The sequence below is a fragment of the Oryctolagus cuniculus genome, chromosome 17, assembly GCF_964237555.1.
Source record: "Oryctolagus cuniculus chromosome 17, mOryCun1.1, whole genome shotgun sequence".
In the NCBI taxonomy this organism is placed as follows: Eukaryota; Metazoa; Chordata; class Mammalia; order Lagomorpha; family Leporidae; genus Oryctolagus; species Oryctolagus cuniculus.
The window spans coordinates 49,311,146-49,329,685 of record NC_091448.1 but is presented as its reverse complement, the minus strand read 5'-3'; the positions used below and the strand labels follow the sequence as shown (position 1 = coordinate 49,329,685).

The 18,540-nt window shown below is 43.5% G+C and overlaps 1 protein-coding gene and 1 non-coding gene across 7 annotated transcripts in view; both read left to right on the top strand.

Moving 5' to 3' along the window:
- ZZEF1 (zinc finger ZZ-type and EF-hand domain containing 1) overlaps positions 1 to 18,540 on the top strand; it is a 130,189-nt gene that overhangs the window by 26,124 nt on the left and 85,525 nt on the right. For all 6 annotated transcript variants that reach the window (XM_070061242.1, XM_070061240.1, XM_070061244.1 and 3 more), the window contains exons 4-11: positions 913 to 1,084; positions 2,451 to 2,650; positions 3,988 to 4,198; positions 7,255 to 7,371; positions 8,408 to 8,586; positions 10,699 to 10,797; positions 14,074 to 14,165; positions 14,546 to 14,694. In XM_070061242.1, the coding sequence (XP_069917343.1) occupies positions 913 to 1,084; positions 2,451 to 2,650; positions 3,988 to 4,198; positions 7,255 to 7,371; positions 8,408 to 8,586; positions 10,699 to 10,797; positions 14,074 to 14,165; positions 14,546 to 14,694 (1,219 nt within the window). The remainder of the gene's footprint in view (positions 1 to 912; positions 1,085 to 2,450; positions 2,651 to 3,987; positions 4,199 to 7,254; positions 7,372 to 8,407; positions 8,587 to 10,698; positions 10,798 to 14,073; positions 14,166 to 14,545; positions 14,695 to 18,540) is intronic.
- On the top strand, positions 4,541 to 4,647 carry LOC127484587 (U6 spliceosomal RNA). Its single transcript, XR_007911639.2, has one exon. It is a non-coding gene; the product is annotated as a U6 spliceosomal RNA (small nuclear RNA).

Sequence of the window (18,540 nt, the reverse complement as noted above, 5' to 3'; positions counted from 1 at the left end):
GGATGGCCCAAGTGCTTGGGCCCTGCACCCGCATGGGAGACCAGGAGAAGCACCTGGCTCCTGGCTTCAGCTCGGCGTGGTGCGCTGGCTGTGGCGGCAATTGGAGGGTGAACCAACGGCAAAAGGAAGACCTTTCTGCTGTTTCTCTCTCACTGTCCACCCTGCCTGTCAAAAAATAAAAATAAAAAAAAGAAAATAGTTCCACTTTATAAAATGTATGGCAGCCTTTCTAAGTAATGAAACCCAGAATCTACAAAATAAAAAATTAATAAATTAGACTGAAAATTTAAAGTTCTTCACAGCAAAAAATATAAGCACAAAGACAAATGACATTTTGGGGAATGTAGATCTACTTTGTAACACATTACTTACACAATTGACTACTTTTTTTCTAATTTACAGAAGAAATTTTAACAGTAAATTTTGTCCCTTAGTTTCCTCATTTCTAAAATGAATTAATACACAGAAAATGTGTAGAAAAATGCCCAGCTCACAGTAAACACCCAAGTACGTGTTAGCTGTTATATGTGCTCAAATATGTACATCATATAATGTATGTAAAAATGTGTGGATTGACAAGAAGATCACTGACAGGAAGGAAGACTGGGGTCCTGAAAGATGTGGAAAAAGTTGGACTTGAAACACAGGTGGCTTAAAAAGCCTCACTCCTAATTGAAGATGTAAATTCAAGCTGTGATGTCATTTTCTTCTCTTGGCGTGGCTTTGTCAGTGATTTCAGTGTCAACCTGTCAGGAGGTAACAGGGCAGTCCCTGGCCACGGGGTCCCCTGGAAGGAGATTTTAAAGAACATCACTCTTTCCAGTACCAAGCATTTCTGTTAGATATTTTAAATGACTCTCGTTTTCCCATTGTGGAAGATGTCATAGGATAAGCTGGTTTTTCATCCTGCAGAAAGCCCTGGAGACTTAACGAGAAGCCCAGAGATGGATAAACTGAAGTCAGTGACAAAGTGCTATGCATATATAGAAACATCCTCCAACCCTGCAGACATTGACAAGATGACAAATGGAGAAACGTCGTCTTACTGGCAGTCAGATGGCAGTGCCCGCTCCCACTGGATTCGGTGAGTACTGTAGTCTTTGTTTTATGAAATCTAGCAGTGTTTTCTACTCAATTACCTGGTTGTTCCTTAAGAACCATGTGGAAGGAATCGTGTAAAATCATGCAGCCTGGTTCCTGTGATCATAACTGTGGATCATTACTTCACATTTTGAAGGAGGAAATAACTTTTGACTTTTATTTTATGGTAGTGATTCCAGATCTTTTCCACTAGTTTCTCAGGAAAATGATTACCCCAAGGGGCAAATACTTTTCTTACATGTGATTGACTTTTTAAGATCCTTTCTTGGGGCAGGCTTTTGGTGTAGTGGTTAAGATGCCAATGAAGGCCGGCGCCGCGGCTCACTAGGCTAATCCTCCACCTGCGCTGGCACCCCAGGTTCTAGTCCCGGTTGGGGCGCTGGATTCTGTCCCGGTTGCCCCTCTTCCAGGCCAGCTCTCTGCTGTGGTCCGGGAAGGCAGTGGAGGATGGTCCAAGTGCTTGGGCCCTGCGCCCGCATGGGAAACCAGGAGAAGCACCTGGCTCCTGGCTTTGGATCAGCACAACGCACCAGCCGTGGCGGCTATTTGGGGGGTGAACCAATGGAAGGAAGACCTTTCTCTCTGTCTCTCTCTCTCACTGTCTAACTGCCTGTCAAATGAATGAATGAATGAAAGCACCAGTGTTCCACATCAGAGGACCTGGGTTCAGTAACTACCTCTGACTGTGACTCCAGCTTCCTGTTAATGCAGACCCCTGGAGGCAATGTTGATGATTCCAGTAATTAGGTTCCTCCCACCCATGTGGGAAACATGGATTGAGTTTCCAGCTTTGGCTCTTGCCCGGCCGTAACCATTGCATTCATTTAGGGAGTGAAACAGAAAATGGGAATGCTCACTAGCTCACTGTCTCTCCCTCCCAAATTCTTAATAAAGAGGAAGTCTTTGTATGTGAGAGGACTCAAAATGTCCAAGAAAAGTGCCTATTAATGGGATAATAATTTATGAATTTCAAAATTTTTTGCACCAAAATACATTTATTTTTTAGTTTGACTTTCCATGACCTTTTTGAAATATCCATGTTTACTCAGTTCAAGTACAGTTTAGAATTTGCTTCTTGCTAGATATATTTTGTTAGACTATTCATATTCTCCCTTCCTGCCTGTACTAATAGCCTAGAAGGAAATAGGCAATTAATTTTGACCTGATACATTTTTAGAGTTTCAGGAAGATCATAAGGATTTTGAAATTCATAACCAACATGTGAAGGTAATTGCTACTGGGAAAAGAGTCTGTATGTCAAATATAAGATCATTGAATTGTGGCTTATGAACCCTGCCAGTTCTTGACCCATATGAACATTTGCAGTTTCTGTTCTCTGTGTTTTCCAGCTTGAAAATGAAGCCAGATGTTGTGCTGAGGCACCTGTCCATTGCAGTAGCTGCCACTGACCAGAGCTACATGCCACAGCAGGTGACGGTGGCTGTGGGGAGGGGTCCCAGTGACCTTCAGGAAGTCCGAGATGTGCATATCCCCAGCAATGTGACTGGCTATGTGACACTGCTGGAAAATGCCAACATCAGTCAGCTCTGTGAGTTCCACACAAGGCCATGGCCAGGGGAAGGGTGAGGGCTCTGAGGTGGAGAAGCTGTTCATGTTCTCTTGAGATTTGATTTGCTTCTCATCATGCACATAAAAATGGTCATTGTTTCGTATCTTACATGTTTTTGAAAATCATAGTAAAGCCTTTTTTTTAGTTAAAAGTATTTTATTTCTCTTTTCTTATTGGAAAAATAGAAAAATATAAATGGGAAAAGTGCTAAGAATCCTATTACCCAGGGATTGTCATTGTGACTACCTGGTGTGGATCCTTCCAGGCCTTTTGCTGTGTTTGTGTATTTGTGTGTGTATGTGTATGTATACAGCCACACACAGCTTTTCTAAAAAATAGGCTTGTGTGTATGTGTGTACATATATCTGTACGTATTTTTATAAACATATTCTGTACATATTCCTTTGTAATGTTTTTAATGCATTCTCATATATTCATGAACACCTTTATTTAGTGTTGTACAGTTATGCGTTAATTTAACACATCTTTTATTCTTGAATATTTAGATTGTTTCCAGTTTTATATTATTTTAACCTTGCTTCACACCTAGCATTTTGGAAATAATCACAATTCTGTGATTTCTTTCCAGGCTTATTTCATTCAGGGAGCCGGAATGCTTCATGTTTTGTCTCATTTCTTCTAATGCTTTCCTGGGCCAAAAGAAGTGTTCTTACTTTGCTCAAAGGAACTGAGGCCTAGGGAGGTAGAGTCTTTGTGTCTCACCCCTAGGCAAAGAAGTAGTTTAAGTTTGTGAAGTAGAAGCTTCCTGTCTTATGCTATGGCGGTCTTTTCTCTAAGTTGTGTCCTTTTTAGCTTGTCATCTCCTCCTCTACAACCCAAATAAGAAATTGTGACATCTCCTAAAAGTGAGTCATGTCTCTGCCACCTATTTGGATTTGATTATTAGAAAAGAAATTCTCATAACTGCTCATGAGCAGCTACTGTTGTAGAGCTCAATTCAAACTGCAGAACTCTAGGAGAATTCTAGAAATGTTCTTGCCTTGTGTTCAGTCAGGATTTTTAAAATGCTCCGTGTAATTCCCAAGACTCATAAATTCCCAAGAACTTTCATGATGTAAAGATTTAAGCCACCCTTATCGTGACATACTATTCCTGTAATCCCTTAGACTTGTCGATGCTTTGGGGACAAGTCTATTATGTACTCAGTCCATCACACACATTGTTTCTGTCACCAAAGTTTACCTTCAGAATTTTCTCCAAAATGTCAATTCCTATTTTGTTTTTAGTTGGGAACCTAACATTGATGGGACTTTAGAAGTTAATCCAATACTGAATTTGTTGTTTTTGCCCAACAGATGTCCAGATTAACATAAAACGTTGTCTTAGTGATGGGTGTGACACTAGAATCCACGGCCTGAGGGCCGTTGGCTTTCAGAAAGTTAAGAAGTCTGGGGTGTCAGTCTCAGACGCCTCTGCAATCTGGTACTGGTCTCTGCTGACTTCTCTGGTGACGGCTTCCATGGAGACGAACCCCGCGTTTGTCCAGACGGTGCTGCACAACACTCAGTAAGTCAGTCTCAGTGTTGCCAGTCCACGGAGGTACACTCGTTCTTCCCCACCCTCAGGGAGCTTCACTGCGCTGCCTACCTCCAGAGCCACTCCGTCAGCACTCAGCCCCGAGTGCCCCAGTGCTCTCTGTGCCGGGCAGTTCCACATGGCTCTTTCTTTGGTTGATGTTCTGACGTCACAGACTTTGAAGAAGCACAGTTCTCCTCCTTCCTGTCCCTCCTCACAGGTCCCCAACATCCTTCATCAGCTCGCTGAATGCACCAGTCTTATGAGAAGCTCACTGGTGCTGGAGTCACATTTATATAGTACTTCATTATCAGATAAAACACTTTGAAATGTGTGCTCGCTTCGGCAGCACATATACTAAAATTGGAACGATACAGAGAAGATTAGCATGGCCCCTGCACAAGGATGACACACAAATTCGTGAAGCGTTCAGAAAAAAAAAACAAAAAACACTTTGAAATGCTGTCTGGTATTTTAGCCACCAATAATGAAATATACATGTAAAAATTATCCTCGTTTTGTGAATGAGGATGTTGCAACCTTTGCTGAGAATGCTTGATGAAGTGGTGACTGATCAGTTTGAATGTAGGTCTTGGACTCCCAGGTTGAGAGCTCTGTTCACTAATGAGTGAAATCTTTTTACGTATGCTACACTGCTTTATGTTGAAATGTAGAGCACCTTGACTTAAAATACTTAGAACAAAAAGCCAAGTATAACATACAAAACAGAAAGCATTCGTGTCAATGGCAATGAAATATTAGGATCATATGTGAGTTTAATTACTCATAATAGGCATATTACTGTAGGTTATCAAGGTATCATCCAAAAAGAGGTTGCTGGTAACTGGATTCTCTAGACATCTTTTTGTTCATCAAATATTTATTTATTTGAAAGGCAGTGACAGAGAGAGGAACGAGGTCATCTATCTGCTGGTTCATTCCTCAAATGTCTGCAACAGCCAGGGGCTGGGCCAGGCCGCAGCCAGGACCCTGGAACTCCATCCAAGTCTCCCATGTGGGTGGCAGGGGCCCAAGCGGTTGGATCATCCTCCCCTGCTTTCCCAGGCACATTATTTGGGAGCTGGATTGGAAGTAGAGCAGCTGCAATTTGAACCAGCACTCTGATATGGAATGCTGGTGTCATAAGTGGCGGCTCAGCCTGGAGCACCACAACACCTGCCCCAAGAATGGGCATATTTTAAAGTGTATTTGCCTGCTCAGTTGTGTAGTTCATCTGCAATGGTATTTTCATATACTGCTGACTTTTAAAAACCAATGGTCTAAAATTACTCTAAAATTGTAAAACAATTATTGAAAAAAAAGACAGTAATGGGAAAAATAAGAAAAAAACATTTGGGGACATAGTCTATAAGTGTTTACTTGTGTCAGTGAAAATATATTCAATAAATGACTGCATGCTACTCATATGCTGCTCATTGATGATGTGCATCTAACAGGAGCTACCATGCTGGTGTAGCCCAAAGATGGCTATTGTGTAGATGGAAAAAGAAATTGGAGCTGTGAGGAAGCTGACCCTGTGTTAGCTTTCTGTATTATCTTTACTTTGAAATGTAGAAATAAAATTGTTTCAGGCTTTCTCATTACTGTTACTGTAAAATGTCAATTGTATATTTTTGAATTATTTCTTAGATATCCATGCCATATATTCAAGATTTTCATAGTATACTCATATAGCACAGTTGCTGGCACATAGTAGGACCCATTAATTATTGCATAAGTTTGTAAGATGACTGCTAGTTCAGAGAAGGTAAAGCTGTTAGGGAATTCAGAAAGATAACTTTAAGAAGAAACAACAAAAGAGAAACTTTAAGACAGAGATAAAGGTAAAAGGCCAAGAATCATGAACAGGCTGGCGCCTGGGCTCAATAGGCTAATCCTCTGCTTGCGGCACCAGCACACCGCGTTCTAGTCCCAGTCGGGGCGCCGGATTCTGTCCCGGTTGCCCCTCTTCCAGGCCAGCTCTCTGCTGTGGCCCGGGAGTGCAGTGGAGGATGGCCCAAGTGCTTGGGCCCTGCACCCAATGGGAGACCAGGAGAAGCACCTGGCTCCTGCCTTTGGATCAGCGCGATGCGCTGGCCGCAGGGCGCCGGTCACGGCGGCATTGGAGGGTGAACCAACGGCAAAGGAAGACCTTTCTCTCCGTCTCTCTCTCACTGTCCACTCTGCCTGTAAAAAAAAAAAAAAAAAAAGAATCATGAACAAAGTGATTGGTGTTGATCTGTCTACAACACGTTTTCAGATTCCATAGAGCCCAAAGAGCCTGTGTGTAGGGGCTGGCATTGTGGCACAGCGGGTTAAGCCTCTGCCTGGGACATGTGCGTTTCGTATCATAATGCCTGGGATCAAGTCCAGACTCTGTTTCCCATCCAGCTTCCCGCTACACCTTGAGACACAGCAGATGGTGGTCCAAGTGCTTGGGTCCCTGTCACCCAGGTGGGAGACCTGGATGGAATTACTGGCTCTTGGCTTCGGTCTGGCCCAGCCCTGGTTTGAGGAAATGTGGGGTGTGAACCAGTGGTTGGAAGAGATTCTCTCTCTTTCTGTCTGTCTGTCTCTCTCTCTCTGTTGCTCTGCCTTTCAAATAAATAACAACATAATAACTTTATTTTTTATTTTTTTTATGAATAAAAAAGATGTTGTGTATAAAATGTTTTCTATGGAGTGACTAACAACTGTGCCTCTGGGGTCACTTTTTTTGTTTTGTTTTGTTTTTTAAAGAAGTCCAGGGTTTTCTATAGCACGTGTGTCCTTTGTTCACACTTCTTAAAAAGAGTAGTGGATTCCATAGAGTTAAATAAGCTTTGCTAAGGAAAATGGAACTCTTGAAGAAGAAGAATAAAAGAACCCAATTAAACTACTTAGCAGTCTGTCTCCTGGGGAAAAGCCTAATTTGTTATGTTGGGTACCACATTCTCTGTAGACATTCTATCTGTGGACAAGGGATTGATCACAACGAGCTCTAACTGGTTTATTCTGTGTCTGACACTATGCTTGGCCTTGTGCTGAATCCATACTTTGTTTCTTAGGAAGGCCCTGCAGCACATGCCCCCACTGTCCCTCTCACCAGGATCTACAGATTTCTCAACTTTCCTTTCTCCCAACGTTCTGGAAGAAGTGGACAGTTTCCTCCTAAGGATAACTAGGTACAGTCAAGGTTGGGGAGTGAACTCTTTCTGGGGATAGAGGGTGTATCTGTTGTTAACTCTTTTTTTTTTTTTTTTATTTTATTTAATGAACATAAATTTCCAAAGTACAGCTTATGGATTACAATAGCCCCCCCCCAATTGTTAACTCTTTTTAAAGCATATTTTAGAAAGCCACAACAATACAAAAGTTGAACTTTGTAAATTCACATTTATTAAATAAAAAAAAGCATATTTTAACCTTCAAAAGATCACCACTAAAAATGGTTCATTTTCAGCAACTAAAGAGAGTGAAATAATAGTTCACCCATCCAAACTCCAATATTAGCAGTGTTGCTGACATCAATAACTGGGGCAGGGGATGGGTATGTGTGTGTGTGTGTGTGTAGGGGGATAACCCTGATCAGCTACAACCAAATGCAGAGCCTCTCTGTTCACTGTGACCCCAGCCTGTGACCTTTCCCCAGAGCCTGGATACTTTTACACGTGGGTCCCATGAGCCTGATTCTCGGTGGAACTGGGAAGGGCACTTTGAGAGATTAGCAGAAGGGCTCACATCGTGTGGGGACACTCAGCTTTGCCTCAGGGAGCCCTCAGGTCATCCCTATATCAGAGGACACCCTGGTCCCTGAGTCACCTAGACAGTTTAAGAAGTCTCAGTGTCATGCATTTAAAAAGTCAGATGTAAACATTTTGGTCCTTCAAGGAATAAACGCTCGACTCTGATCTTCCCAATTCCTTACCCACAGCTCCTTAACAGCACGGGCTTGTCACAGCAATGCCTTTATTTTTGGCTTATCAGTATTAGTGATTCTCGTAGATTACACTTACAGAAGTGAGGGCTTCGTTCCCTTGTCCTTTGGTTTGATTTAGTTTTTCCTTAAATGATCTTAAGGGATTTGAAAAACAATTTCTCATAAACATATAGAAAACATATGACAGGCTAATTTTACTTACAGTAGCCAATTATATGGGAATTGGAGCTACCTGGATCTTACGTTTTTAAGAAGTGGAGTTTTGTGTTCTCTGTTTCTAGCTGCTGTTCTACACCAGAGGTAGAACTCACTCTTCTGGCTTTTGCACTAGCAAGAGGAAGTGTTGCCAAAGTGATGAGCTCTCTTTGTACCATCACTGACCACCTGGACACACAGTACGAAGCCTCCTCCCTCATCTCATCCATGGCGTCAGTCAGGCAGAACCTGCTCCTCAAATATGGTAAATGACCTGGGCGTGCTAGAGGGGCCAGCACTGGACACATCCTACAGCCATCCTCACCACATGACCTCCTGACATCTTCTAGTGTTTTGGGGTAGTTTGTAGACTGGGTTGTTGTAGTTGTTCCATGATTCCTGGTTGAACATATCCTCTAAGGATGTGCCTGACTGGGCTTGGGGGGAAGAAGAGGAAATTGGTTCATTTATGGCAGGATCAGCAGAAGAGGAACCCAGAGTGTCCCCTGGGCTATACTCCCAAGATACACTGACATAATCACTTCAGTTTGGTGATGGCTTGAACACATCTTTGGTGGTACTGGAGAGTCTTACTGTGTAGATCAGGAGAGCTGGGATGTTGGAGTTGTCATCTGGAGGAAGGAGGAATCTAGGGAGACATGATGCAGGGGTGTGCTTCTCTGAGAATGCTTCGCTCTGCACCCCCTTGCAATTGCCAGAAAGGACTCATGTCAGTGCTTGCCATGGCTTTCCCTTCCAGGCCAGCAGTAACCCATCCTAGCATTTTCTCTGAGCTTCCTTTGGGGCCTCCCAATCCATCTCAGCACAGGAACCCACACAACTACTCCCAGCTGCCTGCAGTTGGCACGTGAGGGGTGATTTGTTTGCTATCCCAGCCTCCAGTGGTAAAGCTTTTGTCCAAGTGCGGTGTCAGATCCTGCCCTCCTCAGTAATGGAGACTTTACTGTGATATTTCTTCCATGATGTATGGAGCTTTGTCTTAATAGACTTAATGTTTAGCTTTTAATGTCAGACAATTGATGATGTTTCGTCAATCAAATCTGTCTCCTAACTAGGGAAAGCTCTTTTTTTTTTTTTTTTTTCTTTTTTGGAAGGGAAGGGGTCAGGAGAGACATGGCTGGATGAGAGGGCTAGATAGTGTCTGGAGCTGAAGTGTTTTCCAGATTAATGGTTGTTTAACAGTGGATAATTGAGGAATGCAAAGGGGGAGTATACTTTTTTTTTAAGAATGTTCTAGTTCTGGGCTATATAGTAGGTACATAGTTAATGGGTACTCATTACATGGGTAATGCATACTCATTACATTATTTTTTAAATACCCTAGATTAAAAAAAAAGATATATTTGTTTGAGAGGCAGAGTTATAGGCAGACAGAGAGAGAGGTCTTCCCTCTGCCAGTTCGCTCCCCAGATGACTGCAATGGCTGGAGTTAGGCCAATCGGAAGCCAGGAGCCAGGAGCTTCTTCCAGGTCTCCCACATGGGTGGAGGAGCCCAAGCACTTGGACCATCTTCTATAGCCTTCCCAGGCACATTAACAGGCAGCAGGATCAGAAGTATAGCATCCGGGACTGTGGTGCCCATATGGGATGCCGACATCACAGACAGAGGCTTAACCTGTGCCACAGTGCCAGCCCCTATTTATATCATTATAAAAAAAAAAAAAAAGCTTTTAGATCATTATAGCAAAAGTTGAGTCTTATAATTTTTGAAACCTTCAAAATTTGCCTGAATTTAAAAGAATGTTTATTTATTTATTTTGTTCATCTTATTTGAAAGGCAGAGCAACACAGAGAGACAGAGAGCTCACGACCTCTCCTTAGAATCACTCCAGGACATAAGCTATGCTTTGTCTCTTTCAGAAAAGCACAAAGAGATAGTGTCAAGTTTTGTTTGATATCACTGCCTATTTTAGCTTTTGAACAGGTGATTAATTATTGTATGTATATATGTGTGTATGTATGTATTTGAGAGAGAGAGAGGGCGAGTGAGCGAGCTTCCATCTGTTGATTCACTCCCCAAATGCTTGCAACAATGGGAGTGGGACCAGGCTGAAGCTGGGGACCGGAAGTAGATGTGGGTCTCCCACACGGGTGTCAGGAACCCTATGACTTGAACATCACTGCTGCCTCCCAGAACCTAGATTAGCAGGAGCTGGACTCAGGGCAGAGCCAGATATAAGATCCAGGTATGCCGATACGGAATGCAGTGTCTACCACTCAGTCTGACACCCATGAATGGGCAAATCTGTAGTTAGCAGCCTGGGTGATGACAGGTCCTCCATTTCCACAGATCCTTACACTTGTTTTTATGTTTTCACAGTGCTAGTTTCAGGCTTCTCTGTCTTTCCTTTGTCAGGTAAACCTCTCCAGTTGACTCTTCAGGCCTGTGATGTCAAAGGGAAAGAAGAGAAGTCAGGCCCTGAAAACCTGCTTGTTGAGCCATGGACAAGGGATGGTGAGTGGTGGGACTGTCTGTCTCCAGTGTGCTCAGAGGACAGCTGTGTGAAGTTACATTCTGATTTTCTGTTTTTGTTTTTTTCATTAAAAAGTTATTTATTTTCATATTCTTTGAAGGCAAAAAGAGATCTTCTATCCACTGCTTCCCTCCCCAAATGGCTGCTTTAGCCAGAGCTGGACCAAACTGAAATCAGGAGCCCAGAACTCCATGCAGTCTCCAACATGAGTCCCAGAGACCCAAGTACTTGAGCCATCACCTACTGCCTGTCAGGATGTGCATTAGCAGGTGTATAGGAAGTAGAGGAGCCAGAACTTGAACCCAGGCACTCAGATGTGGCGTTTGGGCATTCCAGGCAGCAACTTCACTGCTGTGTCAAACACCCACCCCACATTCTGATCTTTTTGACATTCGTGAGGTATGCAGTCTTTACCTGAGATTGCTTTTCAGTTGGTCATGGCTTCTGAACAGTTTGTATGTCTTAGTTATAATCTGTCTAGATGTTAATGACCTGTCACAACTTATCAATATTTGAGGGCCAGAAGTCTCTTCAAAATTGAAGTTCTCAAAAATGAGGACTCTTCCACTTGGAATACAAAAAGTCATCATTTTTAAGTTTAGCTTGTCTTTTTTTTTTAATTTGTCATGTTATCTTTTTTTTAAAGATTTATTTATTTATTTGAAAGGCAGAGTTACAGAGAGGTAGAGACAGAGACAGAGACAGAGAAAGAGAGGGTCTCCCAACTGCTGACTCACTTCCCAGATGGCCGCAATGGTCAGAGCTGGGCCAATCAGAAGCCAGGAGCCAGGAGCTTCTTCCAGGTCTCCCACGTGGGTGCAGGAGCACAAGGACTTGAGCCATCTTCTACTGCTTTCCCAGGCCATAGCTGAGAGCTGGGTCAGAAGTGGAGCAACAGGGTCTTGAACTGGCGCCAATATGGGATGCCAGCACTGCAGGTGGCAGCTCCACCTGCTACGCCCTAAATGAGTAGATTTTTAAAATCCAGCTGTAATCTGTGGTTTTGTTATTCTGTTGTGGTTCTTAGAAGTGTGAGAGTGCTATGTGAATGGGTGCATTTCCTCACAGGCACTCCTTCCTAGCCATCATTGTTTCTTCTTCAGCTTCCATGTTTGTCTGCCTTGCTCTGCTACAAAAATGAGTCTAGAGAGATAGGATAGGGCAAGTTCTCACAGCCAGGACTGTTGGGTATTAAGGAGTAATTTTTTTCTTCCCTTTAGATGGGTAAAAGCTCTTTTCACAGGTGTACTTCGAATGCCAGATATGGACAAGTGCACTACAGTGCTCATGGAGTGCCCAGAGAACTTGAGTGCTGGCACCTGGAGGGCTTATGTTCCTGGTACCACTGCCTTTTAGTCTGGTACACTGGCCAATAGGTTTTGTTTTGTTTTTAAAGATTTATGTATTTAAAAGGCAGAGTTACAGAGAGAGTGAGAGTGAGAGTGAGAGAGAGAGAGAGAGAGAGAGAGAATCTTCTAGCTGCTGGTTCATTCCCCAAATGGCCAAATGGGCTAGGTCAGACTGAAGCCAGGAACTGGGAGCTTCATCCAGGTCTCCTATGTGGGTGCAGGGGCCCAAGCACTTGGGCCATCTTCTGCTGCTTTCCCAGGCACATCAGCAGGAAGCTGGATCAGGATCAGAGCATCTGGGACTCAAACCAGCACCCTTATGGGATCCGGCATTGCAGGCGATGGCTTAACCTACCACTCCACAGCTCCAGCCCAGGCCAATAGGTTTTGAAGTGGTAGATTTTTAAAGCTTTGAAATCCGTGATTATTCCTGTCTTCTTAAAGAATAAATTTGGCGAGTAAAAGGAAGATGTCAAAAATAGTTGTAGATTCAAATATCACAATTTCATGTGTGACCTGATTTCTCACCAAGAAAAGGAAAAACAAAGATTTTATGTTTTATAGTGGTGTTCATATATTTGTTTTGACCTTTTTTAAAAAAAAAAAAAACTTAAGTATGTGTTTGGTGGCAGTGTTATTTAAAAGCTGTCTGATTCTGTTGACTTAAATTATTGACTTCAGTTACTTTGTTGTCACTGACTAAAATTGCTGATTAATCATCTAACTTCTAGGCAGTATTTCAGCCTTTCTTTAAATAGACATCTGACCTCTGGGAAAAGGTGACAAAATAATTGGGGTGGTTTTTAGTTCTACTGTTATTAGACTTGTTTGCATTTCTGGCAATATGGTTTCTAAAATTGTCTACAGAGTTAATGTTTGGTAGAACTATATCATATAATAGTTTTTATGAATTAGTAAAGATTCCTTTGAATTTAGTTTCCTTGATTTTGGTGACAAATTTTGCACATAATTTGGAGACTCAACTTCATAAATTTTTGTTTTATTGGACCATTGAAATGAAATTAGCTGCGTGGATTAGTCTTGGTTTTCCTATTTTGATAGGCAGAGCAGTTGAGAACAATTCATAGCCCCAGGAAGAACGATTATTTAGCACTGACTCGAGTGTGTCTGTGAGATATGTCATTTACAGACGGTAAAGGCTACAGAAAGGTAGCCTTGGCTCTAGTACAGCTCTTGTGAGTTTTAGAGGATAATTAACAACAACAACTGGGATAAATCATGACTCATACAAGTATTGATGGACTCATGTCACACTTTTTTTTTTTTAGCTTATTAATTATTGAGGGAACCAGGAAGATGTTACAGACAATTCAAGAGAGAATTTATAAAATATGTAAACCAATAGTAATGCTGAAATTAATTTATAATTATATTCCAAATATTTCGGTATCCATTAGGAATAATCAGCTACATTTCCATACAACACAATTTTTTAATTTTTGTGCACATGAATCATGTACATTACTATCAGTATTCTATAACACAGAGAAATGTACAATAGCTTGGAGTCAGTGTAAGTGGAGATAACCCAAGGAATGCATTCAAGGGGACACCCAGTGATAATTTTCTGTTTGTTTCACAGTCTTTGGTGACAGAACATCTTGGAAACTGACTTTAGGTGTTTATTTCTTTATTGTTGGAGCAGGGGTACCTGTAAGGTTGTGGGGATTTTGCCTGAAGAAATGGAAGCTGGCCAGTGCTTTACTTACTTAGGGCTTCATCAGTGGGTTGCATCTGTACAAAGGGGACATTTTTTCTGATTTTTATGAAGGTACCAGATGAACTTAATCTCCTGCTTCAGAGAATCTGGTTTGTTTTTAGAGATCTTAGGTCTTGGGGTTATTAAAACGAGTCATTCATCCTAACTTTAGTTTTTCCCTTCTTCAGGTTTTCTTACAGAGACTGGAAAAACCAGAGCAAGCACTATTTTTTCTACAGGAACTGACTCTGCCATCCAAGTTACACAGATCAGAATTATGGTAATTCCTGTGCTACCTTCTTTAAGCGTGTTATTTTTATTGTTTCTTAGTAAATGTTTTATGTTTCAGAGGTCCATGTCATTGGCTTTTCATCACACGTTTAATGATTATTTACTGTGCATCAGGCCTGTAGCAGAGGGCAGAGACAGGAGGATAAACAGATGGTTGTGTGTCAATGGTGTGAAAATAGGGATTGGGAAAGTTAGGAAGCATTTCTTGGGCAGCAGTCTTCCTACTTTTCTAGGACTTAATGTGTTTGAAATATTGTCTCATTGTTTTGATTTTTCTTTAAGCTATTTGAATTTTACCATATTATTTGGAAACAAACAGCAACAGAACTCTGGCCATTTAATATACTTTATCCTGTTCTCTGTTTCCAGGTCCGACGTGGTGGCATTGGCGCCCAGTGTGGGTTAGTGTTTGCCTATAACTCCTCTTCTGACAAATTCCGTGCAGAAGAACACTTCAAAAGGTTTGAAAAATATGACAAATGGAAGCTTCAGGAACTCAGGCAATTTGTAAAAAGCAGGTAAAAAGCAAGATAAAAATCTTTGTAATTCAGAAGAATGTATCCATTCTCTCACTGGTGAACTAAACTTTCTTGCCTTTGTAGAAAAGGTGCTATATCCCACCTCAGTGGCCATGACCTCCACTCTTCCTAGAGCAAATATGAAGACATGTGTGTTAATTTGTTCATAGCTTCTTCCTCGGCACCCTCAGTGACCAGGGGCACACATCTTAAGAAAGGCAGGGTTGGCTGGCGCCGCAGCTCACTAGGCTAATCCTCCGCCTTGCGGCGCTGGCACACCGGGTTCTAATCCCGGTTGGGGCGCCAGATTCTGTCCCGGTTGCCCCTCTTCCAGGCCAGCTCTCGGCTGTGGCCAGGGAGTACAGTGGAGGATGGCCCAAGTACTTAGGCCCTGCACCCCATGGGAGACCAGGTTAAGTACCTGGCTCCTGCCATCGGATCACTGCAGTGTGCCGGCCTCAGCACGCTGGCCGCGGCGGCCATTGGAGGGTGAACCAACGGCAAAGGAAGACCTTTCTGTCTCTCTCTCTCACTGTCCACTCTGCCTGTCAAAAAAAAAAAAAAAAAAAAAAAAAAGAATGGCAGGGTCATGAGATATGCCCAAATTGTGGGCAGCCACTGGGAGACTCACCCCTAGCCAGGTTCCCCCTGCCACAATCCCCAGTACTCCTGTCAAAAATATTTATTAAGCATCCAGTGTGTGTCAACCCTCATGCCAAGCACTGGAAATACAGCGATGAGGAAATTGGCACCATCCCTGCTTTTTGTAGAGCTTATTGTTTAGCTCAGAAGGTAACCAATAACACTTGCAGTCTTGACTGTGTTGGGAAGGCTACATAAGACAGATAGGGTGCCCTGGGCAAAGAAAAGAGCAGCTAGGAGGCCCCGAGGCAGAGTTTGGCACACTCCAGCAACTGGTAAGACCTGGTTGCTGAGGTCCACTGTGAGGTGAGCGTGGTAAGAGATGAAGCGGCATGACGGGCAAATGGCCAGGTCATTAAAGGTCTTTTTGGGCCGGCGCCGCGGCTCAATAGGCTAATCCTCCGCCTAGCGGCGCCGGCACACCGGGTTCTAGTCCCGGTCGGGGCACCGGATTCTGTCCCGGTTGCCCCTCTTCCAGGCCAGCCCTCTGCTGTGGCCAGGGAGTGCAGTGGAGGATGGCCCAAGTGCTTGGGCCCTGCACCCCATGGGAGACCAGGAAAAGCACCTGGCTCCTGGCTCCTGCCATCGGATCAGCGCGGTGCGCCGGCTGCAGCGCGCCGGCCGCGGCGGCCATTGGAGGGTGAACCAACGGCAAAGGAAGACCTTTCTCTCTGTCTCTCTCTCTCACTGTCCACTCTGCCTGTCAAAAAAAAAAAAAAAAAAAAAGGTCTTTTTGTCTCTGTTTCAGAGCCTCAACCCTGCCTTGTCCTTAAAGTTGGCAAGGAATGAGGGTAGAGTGTATTGTTGAAGTTTTAGAACCACTGTGCTTTGTGCTGTGAGTGAGCACAAGACAGGTGGAGTGGGAAGAGGTATCTCTGTGGCCCAAGAAGTCAGAGGGCGTGACCTCTGCTAGAGCAGCAGCAGCCATGGTGAAGTGATGCAGACTGGTGGACACGCTTGAAGGCAGATGCAGCAGGACCTGGTAACAGCTGAATGTCACGTGGGAGTGAGAAGAAAGCTTGGGCGGCAGCAAGTCAGGGGTGTTTGCCTTCGGCAGGTGGGAAAATTGGCAATGCTCTTACCTGAGATGGAAGCTACTTTAGGGAAAAACAGGTTTGTGAGGAAGAGGATGAATTTTGGTTTGGTCCTATTGAGTTTGAAGTTCTAGGAGGCCTTTGATGTATCTACTACCAATTGAATAAAGAGGTCAGGAGCCTAAAAGAGGTTTGCATTGAAGGTACAGATTTGAATCATTGATCATTTTAAATGTGGGACTAGAAGGAATAGAAGAGATCATTCTTAAAGAGTGTGTGGACTGAGAAGGGAGCTTAGGTCACCCTGCAGAGATACACCAGAATTTAAGGGGCAACAGAGAAGAACTCAGCCACAGAAGCAGCAGGTAAGCCTGGGCTGTGACCTCATGAAACCAGGGGTCATCTGTGTTAAAGAGTAGGGAATAGAGGGGCCGGCGGCGCTGTGGCACAGTAGGTTAATCCTCCGCCTGCGGCATCGGCATCCCATATGGGCGCCGCTTCTAGTCCCGGCTGCTCCTCTTCCGATCCAGCTCTCTGCTGTGGCCTGGGAAAGCAGTAGAAGATGGCTCAAGTCCTTGGGTCCCTGCACCCACATCGGAGACCAGAGGAAGCTTCTGGCCCCTGGCTTTGGATCGGCACAGCTTTAGCCATTGTGGCCATTTGAAGAATTAACCAGTGGACGAAAGATCTCTCTCTCTCTCTGTCTCTCCCTCTCACTGTCTGTAACTCTCTCTCTCAAATAAATAAAATCTTTAAAAAAAAAAGAGTAGGGAATATAAATGGAGTAAAAAATTATTCAGAAGTTGGGACTGGCACTGTGGCACAGCCAGTTTAGCTGCCACCTGGAATGCCATGGATGCCATTTCAAATCCTGGTTGCTCCACTTCTGATTCAGCTCCCTGCTAATACGCTTCCGGAAAACCAGCCAAAGGCAGCTAAGTGTTTGGGCCCCTGCATCTAAGTGGGAGACCCAGAAGAAGCTCCTGGCTTTGGCCTGGCCCAGCCAAATGATTGTTAAAGCCATTGCAGCCATTTGGGGAGTGAACTAGCGAATGGAAGATTCTCTCTCTCTCCCTTTCTCTCTGCCTCTGCCTCTGCCTCTCCCTCTCTCCCTCCCTCTTACCTTTCTTCCCTTCCTCCCCTTCTCTCTCTCTGTTTCTCTCTCTCTCTCTCTCTCTTTCCCTCTCTGTAATGCTGCCTTTCAAATAAATAAATCTTAAAAAAAAAAAAAGTTATCCAGTAATCAACAAGATAAAGCCTTCAAGTAGGTCTGTTGGATGTAGCCACGGAGGTCATTGACAACCCCTCAAGTAGTCCTGCCTCCCTTGTTACTTGCTACTGGTAAGTTAGAAGTCTTGGAGCAGAAGCCTAGACAGCCATGTATGCCACTATAGTCCCCATGGAATTGAGTGCTGGCTTTGATGGATGTGTCCAGGTGCCATCCAATATAGCTTTACTGTGCATACACTTCATCTGGGGACCCTGTGTAAGGGCAAGTTCTGGCTCCGTAGTTCTGACAAGCTCCCACGTGACCATGATGCTATCTGTCATGGACGACACTTCCAATAGCAAGGATCTAGAATATTCTCTGCTGAAATTCTTTTGTCAGCATCCTTGACAAATGATCTTGTAGACTCTGTAGAACACTCAGTGATGGAAAACTCACTACATATCAAGCCACTGCAGCGAGTAGAATACATCCACTGGAAATTTACGTTGTAATTTCTACTCAATCTTAACTTCAGCTCTTTAAACAAATTAGAACAAATGCCCCTTGCTCCTAAAATCTTCCTTCGATTGTATTTATATACTTTTTTCATAGATGGCTTTTCTTTTTTAGTCATAGATAGAGATGACACTTAATTCTAAGCAGCCATGTCCAACTCATGGGACATATAAAAATAGATGTTTTCCTCTAAACCTGCTGACAGACAAGGTCTTTCACATCTTCTACAGGATGATTTTTTTGAAAGATTTTTATTTATTTTATTTGAGAGGTAGAGTTACAGACAGTGAGAAGGAGAGACAGAGAGAAAGGTCTTCCTTCCATTGGTTCACTCTCCAAATGGCTGCAACGGCCAGAACTGCACCAATCCGAAGCCAGGAGCCAGGTGCTTCTCCTGGTCTCCCATGCGGGTGCAGTGCCCAAGCACTTGGGCCATCCTCCACT